General features: G+C 48.6%; 1 protein-coding gene across 1 annotated transcript in view; it reads left to right on the forward strand.

Annotated features, from left to right (window-relative positions):
* Positions 1-3,520: 3,520 nt before the first annotated feature.
* The window catches only part of KAZN (kazrin, periplakin interacting protein), a 171,033-nt gene continuing 148,323 nt past the window's right edge, over positions 3,521-26,230 (forward strand). Inside the window, exon 1 of the mRNA XM_040586329.1 lies at positions 3,521-3,678. Within this exon, the coding sequence (XP_040442263.1) occupies positions 3,643-3,678 (36 nt within the window). The 5' untranslated portion in view covers positions 3,521-3,642. The remainder of the gene's footprint in view (positions 3,679-26,230) is intronic.

Genomic DNA, 26,230 nt, shown 5'->3' on the forward strand with positions numbered 1-26,230 from the left:
AAGGGCTGGGATGAATCCATACCCGTGTGTTAGCACTGGGAAGATGGCTTTCAGGGCTGACGTGTCTGATAGAGATGCTCGTGCAGCCCAGGAGCGATGGGCAGAGCAGTGCTGCTGCTCCCTGCGTGCAGCGGCGTACGCGCCCTGTCCTGCATGAGAAACCTGCAGCTCCCCGTGGCTTTTGAGTGCTGGTGGTGTGAGGACGTATGGTTGTCAGATGTTTGCTTCATGGTGGCTTGGGGAGACTTAGCTCCACGTGGTTTCCATCGCACCGCTGTGCCGTGCTGCTCCCCAAAGCCCGGTGTCGCCGCGGAGCATCGCTGGGATAGGGCCGGCTTCATGTGCATGACCGTGGGAAGGGTGTTTGGTTTGCAGGCATGATGCTGACCTGGGTTATGATGTACAGTGGTGTGTCACCTACCTAAGCCTCACCCATCGGTAAAAGTTTTACATAGCCAAGACAGATGTAAGCTTTTGCTTGCAGCCCATCAAATTTTTGGTGAAACTGTTTCTGGGAAGTGATACAATGCTGGAGAAATGCTTGTTTGCTTGCGAATGGAGGGATGCTGAACCCTGATTTTCTTCCTTTCAAGAAATAAATTTCTTTAAGGTGGCAAAAGCTCTGCATGGGTTTTAGTTCCTCACTTCCATTTCATTAGAAAAAAAAAATAATATAAAAAATCACATCAGCACCACACTGCTGGAATGAATCCTTCTGCCTGACTTGCAGAGATTTATAATCGAAATGCTGAGAGACCATTTTTTATAACAGGATGAACAAAGCCATAGTAATGGGCCTTGGAAAAGAGAAAGTGCTTAAACTTATGGGAAATAGATACAGAGACTTTCCAGGGGACTGTGGGCAGAAAACTGAAGGCGTTGTCCCTGGTACTAGTGCAGGACATGCGCGTTGGCAGAATACACATGGGATGGGACCAGAAACCAAGGGGCGACGCGTGGACCTCCCCGAACGATTTGCACGCCCCCGCTGCAGTTGCATCACTTGTTTGCAACACATGGCCGCCCCCCGAATCCCGTCCTGCCTCCCCCTCTGCCCACGGGGCATGCCTCAGCAGGCAGAGCTGGGCTGATGAAGAAATATATTTGTAATTGGGGGGGGGGCGAGTGTGGGAGGAAAACGTAGCCGTGAGGCGCGTGGCCACGGTGGCTGTGGTGCAGAGGGCAGTGGCAGCAGGTGCATCTCCCATGTCTTTCTGGTAAGGACCTGGACCGAGCGCTATGGAAGGCACCCCCGCTGTTGCACATGATCGATATGATAAACTGGGTTGTGTGTAACACTGGAAAAAGTTCCCAAGTGTGTTCGTGGTTGTGTGTTACTTGAAACCTCGCGGCAGGAGAAGCGTGAGCATCCAGCTTGGTATGCCGAGCGCCCCGGCGAAAGGCTTGTCGCAGTGCCGGTTTGCCATACTGGGAAGGTGCCAAGGGTGCAGGACTCAGTTTGATGCAGAGGGAACAAGCCTCGTTTTATTCAGTGGAATGATTTGCAAAAGCCGAAATCTTGGCATTCGAGTGGCTCAGAGCTGCAGCGGCGAGCGCGGTGCATTGGCACGGCCCCCTGCGCCCCTGCGGCTGCTGGAAGCTGGAGCTGGTGCAGTCAGTCGCTCCAAAGCCCTTACCTTATTGTGATTTATGGCGTGATTCAAAACGGACCCATCCATCGTGGGGAGCCTCAAATACCTTTCCTATTAGCATGAGCACCCCGAGTCTGGGGGGTCCTCCCAGTCCCCTCGGGCTCTCCACGAGGCTTTGTAAGGCACAGTGATTTGTGCTTTGTGATTTTTTTTCCTTTTTTTTTCCCCCTTTAAATCAAAAACCCAAACACCTTCAGTAAGGAGGATTCTGTCCTTTCATTCCTGCATTTTGGAGACACACCTGTTGTTTGTTACGGACCTTTTGTCTGAGGAGGATCTGCTCTGTAATGAGTACGCTTTCTGGCTAATCTTTTCTGCTTTGGATTTTGCAGTGAGATTTTCTTTGGACAGAACTAGGTTGAGTAGATATTTCAGTGGCCTCGTGTTCTTAAAATCGGTTTGCAGAGAGTCCCAAATAGCACATTGCCTTGTTCCTAAACAGCCCGAGCCATCGGGGTTGGCCACGTGCGGCACGGTGATGTGGCACTCCGAGCTCCTCAAAGGGTTGCACTGGGTGAACCACCGGCAGACAGAAAAGGTGCTGAAGGATTATTTGAGCCTCATTTATGTAATGAGTACATTAAATACAGTGTAAATGAACACGCCAAACCTGCACTGGTTTAAAAGCTAATTGCATTGCAGACTTTTCAAATCTGTAGAAACGCAATGCTTTTCGTTGGGCAGAAATACATTTTGCCGTTAGTTGCTGTGTTGCAGCCTGTGTCAACTGCAGCATCGTAAAGTGTGTGACATTGCTGGGGGACTTGTGAGAGCCATGGAGGTTCTGATTTCTGGTGTGCATGACTGGGGGGGCAGAACCCCACATATAATACCCGGGGTTTGACCTTACAAAGGAGAACTTAAAAGATTAGCAGCATTTCAAATGCTGACAATCATGAAGAAAGAAAATGAGCAATATTTTAGCTATCGGTCTTGTGCTCTCCTACCGTAGCTAATAAAAAGCCAGTTTTTCCAGCTTCTGTCCTTCATGTTGTCTGACGTTCTGAGTCCCAGCACATCGTGGGGAGCAGGTCTCTGGGCTGGGAGTCAGGAGACAAATTTTGTCTGGCAATGACCTGTTGTTTGACCTTGGGCAATTTGCTTTCTTCACAGCTATAGGGTACTGCTGTTTGGGTTTGCCATATGCTGTGAGGGGAGATAAGGCTTACGGCTTGCTTAACAGAAAGGATCTTCAGTTCCAACTGAATTTTATGAATGCTAATACGGGACAAATTTATGAAAAGTCGTATTTGTAACTGTTCTTCTGTTTCACAGTGTTTCAGTGCATCTTGTTCCCATCCATATATTGCCCTGGCTACTGCTGGGAAGTAACCTCCAACCTTAGATGAGTCACCTGTAGATGCATGTGTATCTGTTGGTTATTTACCATTTTCGATCCTTGTAGCAATAGCTCAGTACTTTTGTAATCCTCCTGTCCGTTGCGGCGTGCATTTACTATTGAAAATACGATTTTGGTGCTGCAAACCCTTATCACATGGGGAAAATTGACTGGCTGTGGATTGACTGGGGGAGCGGTGAGACTGCAGTGTTTAGATTTTAACTGAATCTAGTTGATCTCTGGAAGTAATAAAAAATGATCACTATAGTGTTAATTTAGACCGCATTGCCTTGTTGCTGTTGGCTGCAGTTCTCCATCGATATATGACTTTACAGTGGTCACTAGTCTTCATCATGCCTTTTGCTGGCACTCTCAGGAGAGAGGCCAAGGGAGGTGATGGGGACCAGTTTCCTGCTGTGCTTTTCAAAAGCAGATTGCACTCCATAGCTCATCTCAAACTGAGCAAAGGGTGTCATCTCCCTCCAGTGTGGTTTCATGCCCATTTTGCTTTCCCTCTCTGTCTCTGCAGCTGTGGAGTCGCTCCATTCCCTGAATGACCAGATCTCCCATTTTATCATCAACAAATCAAAAACGCTGGACGAAGAGGAAGATGCCTTTCTGCCCAGCGAGAAGGAATCTCTGAAAAATGCCATGATGCTGATGAGGCACCTCCTAATGGATGCGCAGGTAGGAAATCGATAAACTCCCATCTGCTAGGACACAAGGCTCATTGCACAGATCTGGAGGCGGTATGTCATTTTTATTGGCGGCTTTTGCAGTGGAAAGCATTAGTCCCTGACACTTGTTTAAAACTGACTTTGGCTTCCGAAACCTGCAGGTGTGGGCAGGCCATCACGGCGTGCCGGGCGTGCAGCTTGTGATGGCCTGGGTGGAAAATCGCTCCGGAGTTTCAAGAGAAAATGCAGCGATATACCCGCTGATGGCAATCCAGTGTCAGCCCTGGCAAAAGAAAATTGTTTTGCCACTGAGCATCTGTGCTGAATGCTGGTTTTAGAAGTGCCAGACGCGTAAGTGAGCTGTTGCTTTAGCCATGCTCTAAAATGCCAGTTAAAAGTCATGAAACGATGTGCAGATGTTTCTTTGTGCCTTTGGTGCTTTGACATAAAATCTCTCCCTCTGTAGGTTTGCTGTGTTACAGTGTGCTTCCTTCATCCTATAAAAAAAAGCCCCTTTGAAATATTCAGGATTTTTTTTTTTTTTTTTTTATATTCCCTTTTGGTCTTTATTTGTAAAGCCTGGATGGAAAACGGCAGCTTGTGTCAGAGGGTTGTTTTGAAAACAGGGCGGTCTCCTCTCCCTTCTCTGCTGGGAAGCCCTAAAATCTGGCGGAGCAGGTCTGAGACTGTCCTGAGCACCCCCGAGCTCTGCAGGGGCTGCACACAGCCCGGGCTCCACGCTTCGACCTCTCTCACAGGGTTTTATTTTTGTTTTCCTCAACATCTATTGGCACGTCCCCTATTGCAGCTTGTGCCTGTTGCCTCTTAGAAGCCGAACACGGAAATAAGAGAGGAGGAAATTATTCCTGTAGGGGTTTAGCAAAATAATCTTCTTTGGGGCTTTTCCCGATGGCTGTCCCTGCTGGGCCCCGCTGTGCTGGTGCTGGCGGTGCTGCTGGTACGTGCCGTGCTGCCGGCATTTCCCAGGTGCCTGGATGGAGAAAAAAACCCACGCGTTTTTGTGGTTTAGTCTCCTGTTCTCCCATGTGGAGTCTGGTGGTTGCCTTACCTGCTTCTCTCGCCTTCAGAGCCTTTGGTCCCCATTACTGTGGGTAGTAGGACCTTGTTGCATGTGGCCTGCTGTTAGTGATGTATGTATTTTAACGTTGAGTATTTTTGCACGGGGAGTCAGTGCAGGCTTTGGGGGCTGTGGAGTGCGCAGTGAGCAAACGGTTATTGCTGGGCTCAGGATTTTGTTTCTATGACTGTGGTGTTCATGCCACTTTAGTAGGTCTTTAGCCAAGTCACCTCCATTTACTCCAAACCAATGGATGGAGCGCTGCCGCAATGCCGCGGGGAATGTGGAGGGTTGGATTGTGCGTTTGGATTTCCTCCTGTGGCCTGTGCTGCAGCTGGGAATAACTTTAAGGAGTCAGGCGTGAGGGCAGGCAGATGTTTACTGCATCTGCATGTTGCAGTTTAAAATGCATATGGGGCAAAAAGGTACCTATTATAATCCCCTTGTGCAGGAATATGGTTTTTTAGCACCAGAGCTTTGCTTTGCTACTTATCAGCTGTCCTGAATGCATATTAAGCGGTGCCTGTGATAGAGTGACTGATTAAGGAAATGCTAATAGCAATGGGGAAGTGTCATGCGCTCCTGCATCCTTGTGATGCACCCACGTCTCTTACCAGAAAGGACAGGGCAGTTTCTTCGCCTGGGATTTTCAGGATGACAAGGTGGGAAGCGGTGAGTGGTAAGCAAAAGGATGGAACTAAACAGATCACAACGTCAAGTACAAAAAAACCCCAATAAAATAAATGCTCTGAGGAATGAAAGAAACACAAGGCTGGCAGCAAGCTACCTAAAGAGGAATATTGTTGCCAGTGTGTGCATATAAAGTACATACTAACCCTGACTGCATAGTGCCCCATGGCTCTAATTACACAGGAGGAAAAAATATCACCAATGCAATTATTTCCTTTTCCTCACCTGATCTCATTTCTTCCCAGCTAGTGTTTTTTACAGGAAAATGGAGCCCTGCAGCTCTAAGAATGATTGTGCAAGGTTCTGTACGAAGATAAGCTGAAATCCAGTGCTTGGCTCTTTTGCTCCCTTTCCTCCTCTCTTAATGTGGACCCGATTTTCGCTGGTCAATAATCTGAGGAAAGAACATCTGGCTTGGAATTTTGGGTAGAAATTAGGTGGACTGCCAACCCCCCCAGAATCGAGTGATCAAAGGGGCCAGTTAATGGGCATTTCTCACTTCTCTGACACTGCTAATCTGCTTTGAAAACACAGCCTGTGGGGATGATGTCTCACACTTGCTGCCTTTCTGGTGTGGAGAGAAATTGGACAAATTTTTGTAACTCTGCCAGGACACCAGCAGGCCAGGAGATGTGGCTGAAGAAAAGTCTTCGGATCCACTACGGATCTAACTTTGATCCCGAGTAATTTTTTTCTGACTTAAGATGAATCACGAAACCAATCAAACGTAGTTCTCCACTTTGGAAAATGCTGTGAACGTTTTTAGACCAGGCTGCCTCGGGGACCATGTGCATCTGGCTGTGAAGTTGCCAGTCCCTGCCCTCAGCAATGCATCGCCGAGAGGACCCGCTAACGGATGCCTGTCAGCGTGGAGAAGAGGGACCACAGCCCAGAGGCACTGGGAAGTTTGTTTGGGGTTTCACAGCCAGATTTACTGATAATCAGAATGTGGACTGCATGCTCCTGAGCGTCAGCCCACTCCCTTCGTTGGACCGTATTTATTTCTCCCTTGGCTTCTTGGAAGAACCTATTTTCCCCGTCTGTTTTCCCATCAATTTACTTTTCACTGATTTTCATGGCTCAGGTTTTGCAGTAGTGGTGTACACACGACTGTGACAGTAGTGACTGTGGCTTTATAGGAGAAATTCACCGTGCTGGAGGTCACTTGTTGACAAACACAGACTAGAGAAACAGCTCTTGAATGGGAGGGAAAAAAAATCCCATATGTGACAGGGCTTTCTCTATGGAGAATGGGACGTTGCCTCGCGTATTTTGCATCCTGCTTACAGAAACGTCAGTGATGTCAACTGACGTAGGATGGGTGCTGGGACCTGTGCCGAGGGCTGGCCAAGAGGTGGGTGCTGACAGAGAGTCATAGAGGCACAGAACTGACTGGCTTGGAAAAGACCTTTAAGATCATCAAATCCAACCGTTAACCGGCACTGCCAAGCCCACCGCTAAAGAATGTCCCCAGGCGCCACATCCATGCATCTTTTAAGCACCCCGGGGGTGGTGACCCCCCCAGGCTCCCTGACAGCCGGTCCCAGCGCTTGACAGCCCTTTCGGTGAAGGTGTTTTTCCTAATGCCCAACCTGACCCTCCCCTGGTGCAAGTTGAGGCCATTCCCTCTTGTCCTGTCGCTTGTCACCTGGGAGCAGAGCCCGACCCCCCCTCGCTACCCGCTCCCATCAGGCAGCTGCAGGGAGCGAGAGGGTCCCCATGAGCCCCCTTCTCTGCAGGCTGAATACCCCCCAGCTCCCCACCGGAGAGGTGCCCCAGCCCCGCTGCCCGGCTCTGGACACGCTCCAGCACCCAACGTCCCTCCTGCGGTGAGGGGCCAGAGCTGAGCCTGGCACGAGCGGTGCAGCCTCGGCAGCGCCGAGCACAGGGGGATGGTCCCTGCCCCCGTCCTGCTGGCTGCACCGTTTCAGACACAAGCTGGCGTGTCAGCGGTATTAAACTGCATGTGGGGATAGGTAATAAGCTGTGTGGAGTCTCTCAGCAATAGGCTGTCAGCTCAAATTCTGCCCAGGGAAGACAGTGATTTAATGAAAGTCATTACAATCTGCAGGGATCTCTTGACCCCGGTGGTCTCCATCCATTTACACACCCCGGATAGGATTTCCTCAGCATGAAAATACCTTGTGGGACGGATTGCTTGCTGACCTGCATGCTCGCTGCTGGGCTGGCAGAGCTCTGGAAAGGGAGCATCACCCTCCCTCCAAGTGAGGGTTGGAGCTTTCCATCCAGATTGCTCATTTCTCGTATTTGTTTCAGCTGTGCAGCAGCTTCCTGACATCAGTCTGGAGGTATAAAGGCATCACGTTCCCCTAAACGGTGCTTAGCAAGTCATCATCTGCAGAGCTGGCTGGGAAGGGGGGGGAGAAATCCGAGAGGAAATTGAAATAGTGTTGTATGAACTAAAAGGTGTACTTAAATAATGCGGGTGCATAAAAGCAGACAGAAAGAAAAGGTGCATTTATTCCGTGTGACATGTTCCATCCTCTACGTAGTATAGGAATGAATAAACAATTTAATTTCTGCCAGACAGCCCCGTGCAAGGTGTTATCGTGGGGATATGGCAGCCTATGATAGATTGTCATTGTTGTCAATCATTTCTGGCAGTCCTATTATGCTCGGAAAGGATGTTTGCTCTATGCATGTTGTTTTATAATCCTCCAAGGTGGAATTTTATAGCTTAGTGTGGTTTTTCCTCAGACGTTTCCCTAAGCAGGATTTATTGCTTCTGAGACACACGTGATGCGAATCCATTATACCTCCAAACTTTAAATCTCCCCCCCAGCTTTACCAAAATTACTTTTTTGTTTTGTTTTGTTCCACTTGACTTTCTGTTTCTAATTGCTGTTGTGAGAGCCTTGGCTGGCATGGAGCAGAAGGGAGATAATAACATTGAAGGGCTGAGTCATACACGGCAGCTCTGATCCAGCAGTTTGCTGAAGAGATTTGTAAATCGAGTCGGAAAGGTGCACGCGGGCGCTAGCATCAGCCTCAGACGCAGGGTCATGTTCTGAACGCAGGGTTATGAAGGAACACATGTAATTTTTCTGGGTGCCTGACCTTAAAAGCCAAGCTTTCAGGAAGTTCAGTGCATTTAGTTACTCCCATAAAGTGTTTAATTGACTTCGAGTGGATTTTAGGTTCTTTGGGAGAAATACCTTCTTTTCATGCAGTTCTTTCCCAGCAGCACTGGGATTGTTGTCGGGGCCCCCTTAGGTGCTGGTACAGAAGGGGTGAATGGACAGAGAGAGAATCCTTTGGTCTGGGCTGGACTTCTCAAATGCAGTCGTACCGCAAGGGACGACTTAAGAGCACGATGAGCTTAGTAACCTTGTGGGACACCTGGGTTCTGTTTAATTGGATTTCAGTTGTTGACTAAGTGTGAGAGCGTGGGGGTGTAGAGCTACACAATTGCTTCCCTGCTGGGGGGTTTGTTTCTTTCTTAGGTAAAGGCAGAAAATAAGCCTGGTGGTACTTCTAGCCTAAGTTGCTAACAAAATAGTATGGTGGTTGCCCCAAAATCACAGGGGAAAGAATACTTCCATTTACATTTAGAAGCTGGGGGTTTTTTTCTTCTTTTGTTTAAAATCCAGTGTTCTAGCACTTCACTCTGAATCAAATGGCTCCAGCTGTCATTACCTAGTGGGACAAACCTTTAGCGAGTGTCTACAAAGACAGGTCTGTAGATATTGCTGGAAGTTGGTACCAGTTTGGGTAGAGGATTTTGCCCTGTTTTTCTTCGGAAAATATTTGAGTATTTGAGTTGGCACCTCCATAAGCCCTTTAAGTTTGACACTGAGATCCTGTAAATGAATCATTTCAGGTGAGAGTCTTTCAGCCTTTGAAAAAAGGGAAAACCCACTTGGCATGACTTACTTTTAGCCTTTCAGCATCCCACCGGCTGTTTAGCTTTGGTTTTTTATATGAGCCTCTATTCCTTTTGTCGCCTGGAAATAAGTACTAATTTCTTGAGCTCTTTTACCTGATCATCTTCTCTTCAGCAGTCTCTGTTGTCTTTCTGAGGCAGGCTGTTGCTGAGACGGCTGTGATAACAGCTGCAGAACTAGTAGCAAAATAGTGCTATTTCATCAGCTGACCTTTAAAAATAATTCTTATGTTCTGCGGAGGTCTGTTGTACAAAACCAACCATGTTGCTGCAATATTTTGCTTATTAGTTAAACACTTAGCACCATCTGCTTTTCAGACTTCTAGCAGACTGAGCTTTGGTAGCCAAACCCCAGGACCTTTATTTTCACGTGAGTGGGTCATATTAGTATCAACAGGAAGAAAAGGGAAGGGAGGATTTGCTGTTTGTTCCAATAAACTTAGATTATGCGACTTCTGAAAGCGTCCTCGCCACACTGATTTGTTTTGGAGGATGCAGGAATAGATACAATACTAATTCTTTGTTACGGAATGTTACCAAAATGCATTTGTAAATTGGCGTTCATGTGTGTCAGGATTCGCATCTCGTAAGCTGGTTTGGCTTGGAAAAAAGCTTCAGTTAAAATCAGGATGTTTTTAGGGGAAAGCCTGGAAAAAAACCTTGCTGCTGCACACGTTTTTTTTTACATGAATCTTGCCATCCCATTTCCATAAGGAGAAATCTTTTTAGCCGCTTCCAAGCCAGCAGCTTGGAATCATCTTCTAATGATCCCTCTAGGTCTAGCCTGAAAGGGAGCACAAAAGGCTCTCGTTTCTCTTGAAGGATGAGAAGATAAAACACCGAACCTAGCCAGCTTCGTCAAGGGCTGTGTTGTGTCTAATGACATCATTAGTGTGTGCTAACAGGAGCCCGGTTTGCGGTGCCTGTCCCCAGACGTGTAGCTGACAACCCGCTGCCTCTCTTCATGGTCGGGGAGAGGAAGAATTGATTTGTGGACTGCCTCTGGTAGCTCAGCCTGTTTGGAGAATGATGTGTTCCGTAATGAGGGCAGATCAAAGATACCCTGGAAATAGGTGTGCTGGAAGGTGTGTGTTGCTGTCTGTCTGCGCATCGTTAGTCACCCCCAGGCCGTGGGTCTCGGTCGGAGCGGTGGTCCTCCTCCATGTCCCGCCTTGGGTGCGCTGATTACTCACCACCCACTTTCAGCCACCTGTAATTTACTGATTCATACGAGGAGGGGGGTAGGCTGATGTTCTCCATCCTTCACTCGTAGTGTAAAGGAGTGATGCCGTTGAGTTGGTACTGAGTTAAGTGACAGAGGAGATTTCCTTACTGCGTGTGAACGGAGGAGAAGATGGACTTGGCGCAACCTCTGATGCACGGCTGAAGGGGCCAAAAGCCCTTTGTGGTTCCAACCGGTCTGTCTCAGGTGGGTGCAGCCAGTGAAGTAAAAGCTAATCCAGCTATGAAGATAGTTTTTCTCCGAGTATTTAAATTCAATTTACTTCCAGATCTTTAAATCTGGAAAATTTGCCTTGCAGCACATCCATGCGGATCTTACATTTTAGGCAAGGTGGCCGTGGTGGATTCAGGGTCTGCTTTAGCCTGTACTTGTTGTAATTCCATGTCTTGACCTGTCCATCCTTCACCCCACGTCCCACGGCAGCGTCACCCCCTGCCACCGATGGGACCCTCGGCTGCCGCGGGAGGGCCAGCCTTGTCCCGCACGTTACTCCGTCTGACGCCAGCGCGGGTGTTCAGCCCAGTGCCTGGTGCCGGGTACGAGGAGCTGTTGCTGTATGTTTTTCGGTGTTACACCTTGCAGGGTCGCCATCCCAGGGTCACTGTGGTCATTCAGCTACTGCTGTGCCCTGGCCAGCCCCTGCTCCCCTCCTCCCCTGGTCTGGAGAGAAAAAGCCATCTTAAATATTTTAAATCCTTATCCGTACCAGCTGTGACCGTCTGTGCCATGAAGAGAATCTAAATTCGGCTGGTTCCTCGTGCGCAGATGCTTGGTGCTGCTGAGGCTCTGCCGTCCCTCCTCGCCGTGCCGTGGTGCAGCTCTCAGCGTGCTTTGCTGCGCTGCTGCCAGTGCGCTGGGGGCACGGGAAGGAGCAGTCCCAAGGCAGGGAGGAGACGGGGCTGGGCATGGGGGTAGCCGGGGGGACAGCTTAAACATCTGCTTCTGGAAATGCAGCAGGGCTTAGGAGGAGAGAGAAAACTGTCATAGTGGGGGAGAGAGCTGAGCTGGGGCCGTGCAGAGGGTAGATTCTTTTGCCTAGCATTGCTGCAACGAAATATTTAAATCACTAAGTAATGGGGCTGGAAAACAACATTCCATTCACTACCGCTCGAGTCCTCTAGGACTGAAGCTGGTGGTAACGTGTTGGGTACAGGCTGGTTCAACGCAGCAGCATTGGCTCGGTTCTGATTTCATTCTCCCTCTTTCTTGCTTTGCTCTCCTGTCGTACTGGAAAATGCTCATTGTTCGGAGTTAGGTTGGATATTGTGGTTGAAAGGTCAGAAATGCTTTCAATATTTGCAACCCTGCAATAGCAAGACGACTCAAAAAAAAATATCGTGTATAAGCAGGAGAGCATAACCTCGTGTGTAAAGGGTGCAGGAGTGAGAGTCTCATCAGGTCTGTTGTTCATTTAATTGCTTATAAATTAGTGCTGACTTTTTTTTTTTCATTACGGTGTGGAGGTCAGCAGGAGAGAATGGTCATACCAGTGGAGAGGTCCAAGTTGGATGTTGTATATCAGCAGCTCGGCACTGTGCTTCAGGGAGATAAATGCATATATGCATGCTGTGCACACGCACATACATGCATCTATATGCTGTGCTGCCGTTCAGTGAGAGCTGGGCAGGCTGGAGAGCTGGGCACAGAGGAACCTCGTGAAGTTCAACCAAAGCAAGCGTGAGGTCCTTCTGCTGGGGAGGGACAGCTGAGCTGCTGGAGGCAGCTCTGTGGGGAAGGACCTGGGAGTGCTGGTGAGCAGCAGGTTGCCCATGGGCCAGCAGTGTGCCCGGGTGGCCAAGACGGCCAATGGCACCCTGGGGTGCATGAGGAGGAGCATGGCCAGCAGGGTGAGGGAGGTGGTCCTCCCCCTCTGCTCTGCCCTGGTGAGGCCACATCAGAAGTGCTGGGTCCAGGTCTGGGCTCCCCCGTTCAAGAGGGACAGGGAACCGCTGGAGAGGGTCCGGCGGAGGCTACGAGGATGAGGAGGGGACTGGAGCATCTCCCTGAGGGGGAAAGGCTGCGAGAGCTGGGCTGTTCAGCCTGGAGAAGAGAAGGCTGAGAGAGGATCTTGACCGGTGTCTACAAATCTCTTGAGAGCGAGCACCAAGGGGCCGGGGCCGGGCTCTTTTCAGTGGTGCAGCCAGGGGCAGCGGGCACAAACTGCAGCACAGGAGGCTCCGTCTGGATGTTTGGAAAAACTTCTGTACTGTGAGGGTGATGGAGCGCTGGGATGGGCTGCCCAGAGAGGTTCAGAACCTGGCTGGACATGAGACTGTGCAACCTGCTGTAGGAGAACGTGCTTCAGCAGGGGCTTGGGCTGGATGATCTCCAGGGGGCCCTTCCAGCCCTGCCCGTGCGGTGATTCTGTGTGTATATAGCAGCTGAGAAACAAGAGAGATGCCTTTCTTTAAGCCAGAGGGGAGGCAAGACTGATTAAAAGAGAAAACGCAAAAGGAAGCCAAGGTCTGGAGGCAGATCCCTGCAGGCAGTAAATACTGCAAATGGAGCTCATACCCAGAGAACACCAACATTCCAGTTTCTCCGATTCCTTCACTCACAAAATGTCCTTGCCCCCCTGAGCAGGTGGTCCAGGATGGAGCGGTTCAGATGCAGAGTCCTGTTGAATGCTGAAGAAAAGAAGATGGCAATTTTGTGTCACTTAAAACATGATGTATATTCATGAGTGGGGGGGTGTGCGTGTAAAAGCTCTGCAAGCTTTAATTAGAGTTCATGAGAGATAAATGAAAAGTATCTTCATAAATGCAGAAGAAGCAATTAGGGGAGACCAGAGTGTATCTGCTATCACAGCAGTTTATCAGCATTGCAGATTTTCAGTTAATAAGAAAAGAAAACCCCAATTGTGCAGCCAACAAATGAAACAAAATCCCGGTGAGCTTCACTCTGCGCTCGGGAAGCATCTTCTGCACGAGTCGAGGATGTGAAGACTCGGGAAAATGTGTTTTATTCCCTCCGAATGCTCGGTGTGCTTTCTCCTGCCTGAAGAGCCTCTTGCTCCGTTTCTAGTTCACAAACAAGCAAAACCCCCTGCTAAGCCCCTGCGCAAGCTGCGCCAGTGCTGTGCCGCTGGAGTAACCCACCGGGAAGCCCGAGAGCTCCATCATGGAGCAGTTAGTTCTCCTGAGTCAGCTGCAAACCTTCCCTCCGACCTGGGAGCTCAGAGGTCAGCAAAGTCGAGCCCGGCTGGGAGGTGTGAGCCAGCCAAACTTACGTTTGTATTTTTGTCTCGGAAAGGCTAATAAATACTTGATGGCTCTCCGAGATAGAGCAAGTGTTTGTGTCCTTTCCCCATGTATCAACAGTTGCTTCAAGGGCTTGCTTGATAAAAATTAAGCTATTTCTCTGAATTCACGCCTGGGATGCTGGACAGGGAGCTCATTTTGCAAGCAGAAGCTGTCTGGTTTTTGAAAGCAAATTCAAACGGAAGAGCCGGTTTCTGAAAGAGAATGCTGGTCTGCTATTCCTGCTGAAAAGAGGCAAAAATATTCGAAACAGCCATGCGAGTTAACCCTGGCAGCAGATCTTGTCCAGATGTTGTAATCCTTTATACTTTAACTCCTTCTAGGCCGTAGGCTAAGCTGCTTTCCAGTGAAAGCATCCATGTTAAATAGGCTCTGTCTGATTTCATTTGCACAGAGCTTTGGCAAACTGCAGATTTGCTCTGGACTCAAATTTTCCAAGCAAGGAGATTGATTCACTGGTTGCAAGACCTTGTCATCACTTAAGATCTGCTCTCCCTACCGGGCAAAGGTGTCTTTTATCCATTGTGTAAATTTAAGGATGTGATTTAATTCCCATTTTCCTCATTTATCTGTGAGTTGGGAGTAATATTTGCCTACTTCACAGTGATCGTGTGAGGCTCTTCATCTATTAATGTGTAAAAGCTCTGAGATCCTTAGGATGCAAATTGCTTTAAAAGATGCTGTTAATAATAAATATCAAGTAATGCACCTTGGTACCTCTTAGCAATAATTGGTGCTATCATTTCTGCCCAACTCTTCCCTGAATTAAAAGGCTTTGAGTGGGACTGGAACCACGAATGGGATTGGGACCAATTAACATGTAATCATATGTCAGTTTTTATATCCTTGACTCTCCTGTCATGGGACTCTCGGGAAAATCTCCATGGATTTTGTTGGTGCGATGTCAGAATCCAGCCCCAGACCTGTTTGTGTGATAATTGCTGGATAGCTTGTCTTCTTCTGGTAACTTGGTCGCTTAGTGATTAAGCTAAAAGCAAAACTACGCTAGTTTAAGATTAACACAGATGGAATTAGCCACTCCTCCTGCGAGCTAAATGTTACATGAAAATTCTCATTATAAGGAAACTGCAATATTTTTTTTTTTTTCCTTTCGATATTTGAATTAACTATTTTGTTGACATGCTGATAGTTTTTGACCTGCTTTTTGTGCTTAACCTCCACTCTGGTGGTAGAGTCTGGCTCTTGTGGAAAAGCAATGATTTGCTGCTCACTCACCCAACTCAAACCTTCATTAGGTTTCAAGCACGCAGCGCTTACTCTTCTAAAGAGTAAGTGGAGGCTCTGAATATCTGTCCCACATAATTTCTTTATGTGAGCTCTTTATTTATCTCATCTTTCAAGGATATGAATGCTATTTCTGTTGAAGGGGAAAGCATCGAAGCCTGGCATGACAGAGGGGATGGAGTCAGGAGAAAGGACCATGGGAACGAAAACCCAATTAATGCATAAGAAAGTTGGTGCCCAGTAAGGTGGGAATTGATGGCAAAGCGTTTCCTCGTTAGCAGCAGCCCTGGCTCCCCCTCTCACCCATTGCGGAGTGTGAATCGTGCGCACGAAGCGCACTGTGAACATTGCTGGTGCCACATGGGGGAGATGTTGAAGAAGAGCTGGATCACTCCACTCCAGCACACCGGCTGCCCAGGGCAGAGCAGCCCGAGGTGCTTAGGAGCCTAATTCCCCTGAATTCCCCACCCCGCCATACCATAAGTATTTAAAGACCTTGTATTAGAAGTGTCTGTGGCAAGCCAGTGGAAAACTGTCCTTCTTGGCTTGAGAGCGCACGCAACGTCTCCCAGTTGCTGGAGGTGCTTTGGTAAGCGAGACCACGAAGTGATGGAGCAGGGCAGGACCAGGAGTGACACAGTCGGAGCGCTGCAGCCCTTCGTGCTGATGCTGTGCCTTGTCTGAGCGGCGTTGCATCCCTGCCGGCGTGCCTGGTGGGCTGTGGTTTGGGAGGGGGGATTCGGAGGGGCGAAGGGATGCTGGCCGGTCGGGGAGGTCAGCAGGATTTCTTGCTGCTGTCTCCTGATAGGCAAAAAGTAATGATAGGGGCACACGAGTGGCTTGTGATTTACTCAGGCCCACTGGCCATCTTCCTTGTTTCTTCTTAAAATAACGCTTTTCACGTCACCTGTGAATTAGTGGTTAATGCTTATTTCTGCGTGAGAAATCTCCATAAAAATGGCTATAAGGAAAGAGAAGATTTCCAAAAAAGTAAGGTTTTCTTTTTGAAATACCTTTCCAGTATCCATTTTTTTCTGCAGTGGTTGAAAAAGCTATTTGCTCTAGGACTGTGATGTATTTTATAGTATTCTAGCAGCTGGGTTAACAGGTAGAAGCGAGTACATTTGTAAAGGGGGTGAGTTGTGAACGCAGGGCTGGGTAGCCTGGGGGAAGTCAAGATATTCTTATTTTTCAGCTTAAAAAGAGCGAGCTACAAATGTACAGCTCATCCCCCCAAAGCAGGGAGTGCTGCCCCCTTTGAAAAGTGCTTCAGCTGACTTAGGGGGGCTGCGGCTCCTCTTTCAAGCGCGACCTTCCCTTGCTGGCCGCAGACTGCCAGAGGCTGGGAGAATACAGCAACTTTTTTCCTCTCTGTCTTTCTGCATAGAGGAATTCAAAATCACTGCATGATGTGTGCTCCAATTAATATTCCCCAATTGTTTCCATTTCCCTTCCAAATGATGTCAGTCTCCATTATTTTTTTTGCATAATGGTAGTAAAAGCAACGTCTGTTTTTCTGAAATATTTTATCTCTCATTTTTGTGTTCGCAGTAATCTCATTATTTTTCTTTTTCTTTTTATCCATCTGGTTTTGACTTACATTGCAAAAGACCTAAAATTAAATAGAGAAAACTGTCTTAATCTATTGCTACTCAGTTTGTACGTTATTAATAATGAAGGCAGTGTAATTAGGCTGCAGAATGCACAGTGAACACTACATTAAGATGTCCTTAACTAACATCTGTGGCTGATGCTTGTCTTATATTGGCACAAGCCACCAAGATTTTACATGAAAACAGTATTTGTGTCTGGCATTGCTTTTGCAGAATACAGTGGCTTCATTTTTCGCTAGCCGCCTGTTAAGAGAAAGCATGAAATCCATAGCAATGAATGCTGAGCTCTATTTAAGTCATATTTGAGGTGCAGATCCTGGGCTCAGCATCGTCGTTGCTTTGCCGGTAAGTTGTTTCTCTTGCACCCTCGGTCGTTGAGCTGATGTGATGTGGTGGGCAAAAGCTCCTCCCGAAGAGGTGCTGCTTCTCCTGCTGCTTGCAATCCTCTTCCCTGTGGCAACCCCCCGCGCCCCCCTTCCCCGTGCTCAAGTACAGCCGCCTGCCAGGAGGCTGGGAAGCATCACGGTGCTGCTCCGCTCTTCCATCGCCCTGGGCTGGAGGTTTGACCCCCTGCCCGTGCGGCCCTGAGGGGTGACCTGTCACACGCCAGGTCTCTCCAAACAGGGGCATCAAAGGTGTCTCCGCTTTGACTTGTTCCCAAGACGGGAGATCTTGCCGTGAATGCACACATAGTGTTGCCAGGACATCGCTGCCCCAGAACCAGCCCTGCCCCAATGCCCCATCCCTCCCTCTGCACCTTTGGGCTGCAGGCAGGGGACTGGCAAGGGACCTTTTGGAGCAGAGGGACATTTCCCAGGGCAGGTGCATCAGCCTCAGCATCTCGGGCAAGGACTGCTATTCCAAGGCAAACTGTTTCAGAGTCGGTCTGAACTATTTCAGATTAAATTCTTCAAAGGCAGGCCAAACCTGGGCCAAATTTTCCAAACTTTGGCGGCTTTGAATTTTCACAACATAATTCTTTCAGCATGCGAAGATGCATTTAAACAAATGGCATCTGGTCTAAAATGGGAGCTGAAGTGGTACTTGGAGATCCTTCCCGTGTGGTTAAAAATATAGAGGAAGCAGTTCCCGTGATTACAGACTTCTTTAAAACCCCCTATGAATAATGCACTTGAGCGTCTGTTAAAGAGCTGCAGCAGCAACGCTATAACTCTCATGAATGTATGGAACTGAAAGCGTAATTATAATTTTTCCGCGTGGCCAGCTGCCACTTCCACATCTGTGATACTGCCGGGGGTGAGGGGCACCGGGGGCTGTCAAAACAGGCACAACTCCCTGCTCGTAGAACCGTGAAAGGGTCTGAGTGGGAAGGGACCATACAGAGCATCCAGCTCCAGCCCCCCAGAGCTGGGGCACCCGCAGCTGCTCTGGGCAGCCTGTGCCGGCGCCTCGCCGCCCTCACCGGGAGCAGTTTCTTCCCGAGATCCAACCTCAGTCTCCCCTCTTTCAGCTTAAAGCCGTTCCGGCCTTGCCCTGTCACCACGTGCCCTCGTACAAAGCCCCCTCCTGCTTTCTCGTAGCCCCTTTATGTACCGGGAGGTGCCCCAAGGTCCCCCCGGCGCCGTCTCTCCCCCAGGCTGAGCAGCCCCAGCCCCCTCAGCCTGGCTCCGCAGCAGGGGGGCTCCAGCCCCCGGTCACTGTGTGGCCGCCCCTGGCCCCACTCCAGCAGCTCCGTGTTCTTGTCATACTGGGGACCCCTGAGCTGGAAGCGGCGCTACTGGGAGGTCTCAGCAAAGCGGGGCAGAGGGGCAGAGCCCCCTCTCTCGCCTGCCGGCAGTGCAGCCCCTCGTAGGGCTGGCTTGCTGGGCTGCAAACTGCATTGCTGGCTCATGTCCGGCTTCTCATCCACCAGCACCCCCAGGTCCTTCTCCGCAGGGCTGCTCTCGCCCCATTCCCCGCCCAGCCTGGATTCGTGCTTGGGATTGCCCCAACCCACGGGCAGGACCTTGCCCTTGGCCTTGTTGGGCTTCAGGAGGGTCACATGGGCCCACCTCTCCAGCCTGTCAAGGTCCCTCTGGGTGACAACCTTCCACCCAGCGTGTTGACCGCACCACTCAGCTTGGTGTCATCGCAGACTTGCTGATGGCTCCATCCCACTGTCCGTGTCGCTACTAAAGGTGTTAAACAGTGCCATTCCCAGTACCGATCCCTGAGGAACGCCGCTTGGCACTGGTCTGTGCCTGGATGTTGAACCGTTGGCCACATATCACTAACGCCTCCCGTTCCTCCCCCGTGTGACGTGCCTTTGCATAGAGGCATCGGAGCTGGACCCCGATGTTGACATGCTGGCTAGAGGGGCTGGAACTCCTTTGTGCCGCTCTTCAGGTGCTCTCCTGCTGCCCTGCCATCCCTCTCCAGGCTCTGGGCATCTCTTGCTGGCACTGGCATCAAACTGGTAGGAGTGGGATGGGTGGAGGTCCCTGCCCTCAGCAGCTTTAGTCAAGCACTCTCCACCCGCTGGGCAAGCCCACGGCCGTTGTGAACGTCACCCTCCCTGCCAAATCCAGCGTTACTAGCCGGCCCAAGTCTTCCTGTCCTGCCGTACTTACGCTGCTCATAGGATTGGTGATGACTGTGCACAAACAAGAAAATAAACCAGTCCTACAGCTGCGCTAATGTGTCAGCCCCGCTGAAACCACCAAAGTGCAATGTTTGCGGAAGGGGGGAGGGGAACTGATGGTGCAAGGGATTTTATTGTGGCGCATTTGAGGGTAGAGCACACAATGGAGGGTGAATGAAGACCTTATAAAAACACTTGGCAGCAACTCCTCTAAATCTTTCAAGGTATGAGTTTCTTATTTTAGTTGATTTACTGGTCTGACAAAGAAGCAATCATCGTTAATCAAAATAACTCACTCCTACTCTGTGTATGAAAGCTGAAGTTAGATGAAGGTCATGGAAAAGAGATGATAAACTAGCCTGGGGTGTGAAGTGGTTGGAGTTTATTAGGAAGCCCATTCTAGAGGGAAAACAGATTTTTGCAAATGATGATTATTTTTAAAATGGCTTTTTTAAAAAGCAAGGTTTGTATCTACAGCAAATTCGCAGATGTGATGTCCTAAGTACGCGTGAAGGGATGATTTCCTGACTGCTTTTAGCAGCAAGAGGTACTGCATGGAAAAGCACTTGGTATGCTCCTGGAGGCAGGGAGGGAAGGGAAGATTTGGATAAGATACGCAGGAGTTGAGAAGCTATATGGGGCTGTGGATGCCAAACCACATTTCTGCCTCTGCTTTTAGTAGCAAGAGGTACTGTACTGAAAAGCATTTCATATTCTCCTGGAGGCAGGGAGGGAAGTAAAGATTTGGATAAGATATGCAGGAGTTGAGAAATGATACAGGTGTGTGGGTGCCAAACCACATTTTCTGGGTAAGCTTCAGGAGACTAAGCCTCTGACACTGCTGAGAAATTTCTCCCTTGTGCATAATTGAGATTTCTATCTCATGGCGAAGTCCATTTCTATTTAGGTAAGAGTCTTTCCTTGTCTTCTGGTGGTGCAGTGTGTCTGTGCTACGTTCCTCACCCGGCTCAGGTCAAGCTAGCCTCATTGCATCCCACCGAGGACGACGTTGGTAGACACCTTATTCAGCAGTTTGCTGATGGCTGAGCCCCAAATAAGGCAAAGCTGAACAGGCAGAAGCCCAAGAAACCTTCAAAATGCTTATGCTAATGGCTTTTAACGAGTTCCATGTTTTGCCTTGAAGCTCGCTTCTATAGCTAAAATGTTATCTGCATTCTGCCTACAAGTAAGAGAGCGATATCTGAATTCAACCAAAAGCGATAGCCTGGAGCGGCGAGGACTGCCCGTGCCTGCAGGCAGCGTCTGATAATGTTTTGGTGCCAGAATTATCAATAGCTTTCTTGCCACTACCATTTATTGCTAAGAAACTAAGTTGAGAACTGGTATTTCACTTAGATAACATGATGTGTGACCTTAGCAATGACAAAGAGGCACGACACTAAGTCCTTTACAAATTTTATTTAAGACTGAACGTTTTGCAGTGGAGGTTTATTTTCCATTCTCTGTTCATTTTGTCCCATGGACGCATCTGACAAGCCTGTACCTTTGCATTTAAAAGCTTCCCTGAGGTATTTGGAATTTCTAGAGAATATGCTTATACATTTTTTGTTTGCATAATCAGTAACACAAACACTCCTGGGGACTGCGGACATTCGTGGAAAGCAAACAGAAGATCGACTCCCAAATACTGCGGACCAGTCCGATATTATGAAAGTTGTAAGTCATAATATAAATAGCATACACCTATGTCAGCTCATGAATTAAATTATATTTCCAAGAGATCTCATGTGGCAGCCCACTAAAATAATACATTACGTGCTCAGAGGCAGCGTTCGACTGATACAATGAAAGGGGGATAATTAAAGGCTTCTCAAATCCCAAACGTGCCAGCAGCTGCGGGTCCGCTTGGGAAGCGGCTCTGGGACCCACATGTGTCCCTCCTGCAAGGATGGAAACCCATTACAGGACACTTGTGGAGAATAAACCTGGAGGGGGAAACAGCTTCTCTGCCCAGGATAAATATGTAGAAGTAATCCACTGGGAATCGTGCGGGGAAAAAAAGTGGTAGCAGGTGGCAGCACTTCTTTTCACCCTACAGAATACATATTTAGAGGTAAAATGGAGAGGAGGAGCTAATTAGTGGGATTACTGAGCTTCAAGAGGCAGGTGCTTGCATTCCAGCTAGGAAACTGCTGTTTTCTATTAGATGAAACGCAGGTGCTTTATATACAACAGTGGCTTTGGCCACAAAGTTTGGTTAATTACAGAAGCAGAGGATCAAAAGAGGTGAGGCTGGATGGTAGCTTGTTTCTCAGTGAACAAAGGACCCATAAGGCAGCACTAAAACTCAATCAAAACTGAATTTTCAGAGCAGAGTAATTAGGCATCTCATTGTGGAAGTCATAAAGAGAAGGTGGCATGTCCTGTGCGGTCCTTGGAATGGTGGGGAACAGGGAGGCAGCGATAGCTTGCATCTGGATGGTGTTGCTTTGGGATGCAAGGAGCAAAATGGCATAAAGGTTTTGGCTGTGAATATGATAACAGAACTACGGCCACATAGTCCTCCTCGAAATACAGGGAAATGAACAGCTGAGAGCAGACCTGTGGGTTAGCACCAGAGAAGAGGCTAAAATAGAAACCCTTCCACTCGTCTGGATGTAGCTCTCACTTGATCTGAGCCGCGTGTGTCTTTTCCCCGGCTGCAAACCAGATGGTCTTTATCGGCAGAGCATGGGAGCAGGAGACCCAGCACGCGCGGGGAGGGCACGGTGCCCACCTCCTGCAGGAGGGGCAGGTTTCACAGTGCTCACCGGCAGCCTGCCCGGGGTCGTGATCTGGAGCTACGCAGCGGTGGTTGGGAGGTCCGAGTCACAGCTTAAAGCCTTGAAGTCTCTGTGGCAGGGAAGAGGTGGCAAGGCAAGCAGGGGCTGCGCACAGCCGAGGGCAAATTTAGTGAAAATAAGGATCCTGGGTGCTTGGCGCAGCTCCGGCGGGTGGGCAGCATTCTGCTGTCTGGCGTGTGAAAGAAAACCCCGTGGTTCTGCGAGGATGCTCTTCAGCAGGCAACCTTCTGCCAAGGCAGCGATGCTCCTGGGACCTCATTAATTGCTGCGAATGCATCGATAGTGGGGTTTCTTGCCGTTTGGAAAACACGGTCAGTGGCAGCAAAGTAGGCATTGGTGGTCAGATGTGGTTGCAGTGTAGAAACAGCAGTTTCCTGGCGTGTCACTGGATCAAAGCTGAAGTCAATAGGTTTGAAATGTGTTTTCATTTATATATATACATATATAGCATATAAATACTATAAATGCTATATACATAAATACATATGGTAACCATTTGACCTCACATCTCCTATAATATATATATTATTCATATATATTCTATATTATATTATATAATATATATTTTATATAGATATATATAGAAATATTATAATATATATACAAATATTATATATATATACACATATATTATCTCCAACAATATATATAAATATGGTATTTATAGGAGATGTGAGGTCAAATGTTTACCGTATGTAGATACCACTGGTTTTGTAAAAACGCTGATTTTGGTAGTATTTGCGTACAAAGACACCGATGTTAAAGGGCCCAGTCACAGGTGCTGTTGCAGACGTTAGAGGCTGACAGACAGCTCACGCCGAAGGCAGGCTGTGCCGTGGGCTGGGCGCAGGCTGCAAGGAAGAGCCGGGCTGCTGAAGCGAAGGCAAACCTCTGAAGCTTTGGGTGACTCTAACATGGGTGGGCTCTCAGGCTCATTATCTTCATAAACCCACTCAGGTTATTAAAGGCGAAGAGAATGTGGGCACTGAAAAAAAAGCTGCGTGTGTCCAGCCCCTTGGCTTTCTGTGGTTGCTGAGTAGCATTTGCAACTGGGAGTAAACAGCAAAGTGCCTGAGCGAAAGAGCAGATTGATAAAAAGCTGCGTTTGAAAGAAACCTCCTGGGTACATGGAGGACAGTGACGGAGGGTTTAAACAATGCTTTGCTCCGTAGGTGTCCCGAAAAAGAGGGCAGCCAGGAGGCAGCCTGATTCCTGGCACAGGCTGGTTGGGAAGCAGTTGGTGGTGTTACAGCGTGCAGCTGCCTCGGGCAAAGGAGGTTTACGGAGAATCCTAGGACAGAAACCTCAGCCCTGTGCTCCTTGTAAAAACAAGAGAGCTGAGTAATGCGTTTTTAAGCAAAACTCCCAAACCAGGGAACAGCTGGAGGTATTTGTGACTGATCCCAGGCTGAGGAACTGGCTTGATTTTATTTTATTTTTTTTTTTCTGTGGGTTTCTGAGGCTGTCGTAAGAAACTGAACTGAGAGATGGATCTGGAATGAAATAGCCCAGAAAGCAGAGAGAGCTGTGAAAGAGCCGTAATTATTTTCTGACAAAGCAATTAAAATTTGACAAGCAAAGGCAGTTTCAGGCAGCAGAGTGGAGCTTACAGAAGTGGACAGGGCTCCAAATGTGAGTTCCATAGTGCATCCAAAATACTAGGGGGGGGGGCGGGGGGGAAGTGCCCGAGGCAGAAATAGAAATCTGGGTAACATTCAGGGTGAAGGTTGTACCCCGTGGAGCTATGCTGAACTCCCAACACCCAGGCAAGCAAGGAATTGCCTCCTGCCTATGCCTTTCACTGGAGACTTTGGGATTAGATCTTAGGAAGAAACTGTTCCAGAGCAGCTGTGGGTGCCCCAGCCCCGGCAGTGCCCAAGGCCAGGCTGGACGGGGCTGGGAGCAGCCGGGGCTGGGGGGAGGGGTCCCTGCCCACGGCAGGGGCTGCAGCTGGGTGCTCTGTGCGGTCCCTTCCCACCCAAACCGCTCTAGGATTTATATTCCAAACAAATTTAGCTAAAGGCAGATATTTTTTATTTTCGGATTCCCCTGCTACCCTTGCTTGCACTTGGGCCAGGAGGGGGTCAGAAAAGCCGTCAGCCCTGCACGCCCCCCAGGCTGGGGCCGGTGGCTGTTGAGCGTTTAACGTCTGCAGAGAAAGGCCGTGTGTGTGCTCACTCAGCCAGGTGTGCTCCTGGGTAATTTTTTAAAGAAATGGCTTTATATAAATTTCATTACTATGTGCAGGTAGGTATTTGGTCTCATCCACTTGAATTTTGCATTTGCTACTATTTTAACTAAGCCTCGTTAAAGAAAAACGGCTGTTTTGCTCTTGCCTCTCAGCTGTGATGAGAGCGACATAGATCTATGTGCCCGGCTACTTTTTCTCTGTGGCAGAAACCCACCGATGAGATAAGCTATGAAAACTTAAAAAAACCAAAACACTTAAGGACTGTCACCACATCTGACATGGCATTGTGTGTGAGCTTCACGTTTTCTCGCATTTGAGAAAACTGGCGCAATAACTTGCAAATCTGGAGGAAGCGTACGTGCAGGTTGACTGCACAAATGAATTTAATCGTTTGCACAAAATCTGTTTTGCTTCTTCACACTGTAACGACACTGATCTGATTATTTTTCTTTGCTTTAACTGACAAAATGTATCTCGTTGGTGTTTGCATAATTAATGCTATAGAATTTGGCTTTGATCCAGCACCATGCCAGGAAATGCTGTGCTATCCAATCTGCTGCAAAACAGCATTTTCTAGTGCATTATTTTTATTCTAATGCTGTAAAATGGAAAGCCCTGCAGTGCATTGGCTAATGTGGCTTCTTCTGTCTCTTCATCACAGCGGTTGGCTCTTCCCTAACCTGTGAGAGCTACAAATCCCATTAGTTTAAAAGCAACACCAGTCTGAATATCTTCTGCTTGCAGACTCCGAACTCCATTTGTCTATTAGCTCTATCTACAGAGTCTGGTTGTAATTGGGGTGTTTTAAAACTTGCTGGAGCAGCAAAGCACCACGAGGTGGGAAGTCAGAGGGAACTCAGACAAGCTTCGCGCAGTGGGTTTCTTGAGGCAACTTCCCATTTAGATCGGAGAGTTCTGGGGTCTCTGCAGGAATGCTCATCGCTGCCGCTGCTGTCCTGGCACTCAGAGGACATAGCTGCTGTGGGGTAGACTGGTTTACTTGGGAAAAGCCTGGGAGGTCACTTATCATTTCTCTGAGTGATCCGTGGACCTGCTGACCAAAAGGGAGATCTTTCGTATTCAAGAGCAGGGAGCTCTGGTAACGTCACCGTGCCCTTCTCGTTCCTGTGTGGTGATGTAGCAAACAGGGGACGTGATGGGTAATATCAAATAATGTAATCACGACAGTGAAACAGTGTAATCAATGATATAATCAAACAGATGGTGATCCCCTAACAGGGAGCGTGTCCCCTCCTTCCTGGGGCACTCTGCAGGAAGGCTACCTGCTCTTGCTGAGCACACAGCCTCAGCACCTTTCTGCCAGCAGCGTGGGGCAGGGACTCCTGGGCTCAGCATCTGCCTTTCACTGTAAGTGCATTGAGAAGGGCTTTTTCCCCCCTTTTTCAGTTTCTTTTTTTTTTCCCTCTGGCTTCCTCTTGCACACTGCACCTTCCAGTGCCCTTCCCCTTGGTACGATGCTTGACCAAACGTGCGTTACCTGTAAGGTGGAGCTCAAAGCAAAAGTTGGGAACGCTTTTGACCCTTCAGCCCTGCTTTGCTACCATCGTCCAAGAGAGATCTTGGACCAACTGCTTAACCCTTTACTCGTCTGCTTTCCATCTGTAAAGCACAGAAAGATTACTGTCCTCGCCATTTGAGTCTTCACCTTGGAATGAGTAGGGTGGTTATTGGTACAGTGCTTTCATGATTTGCAGGGCTGCTCTGATCTCTCTTTCATCACTTCAAAGCAATAATGGCAGAAGGTAATGGCTTAAATAACTTGAAACATCTGGCCAAATATCAGTGAGCATCAAATTGTGCCAGACCTCTCAAAACGCGTGGGGGATAGTACTGCTGTGCTGACTAAAATCCTATCGGGTTTCTGTGGTTTTCCGTTCCAAAACCTGCTTGCGGGGGTGGAGGGAGGGCAGGCGGCTGAAGTTGTACTAAACA

This window comes from Falco naumanni, chromosome 3 (genome assembly GCF_017639655.2).
Source record: "Falco naumanni isolate bFalNau1 chromosome 3, bFalNau1.pat, whole genome shotgun sequence".
Classification (NCBI taxonomy): Eukaryota; Metazoa; Chordata; class Aves; order Falconiformes; family Falconidae; genus Falco; species Falco naumanni.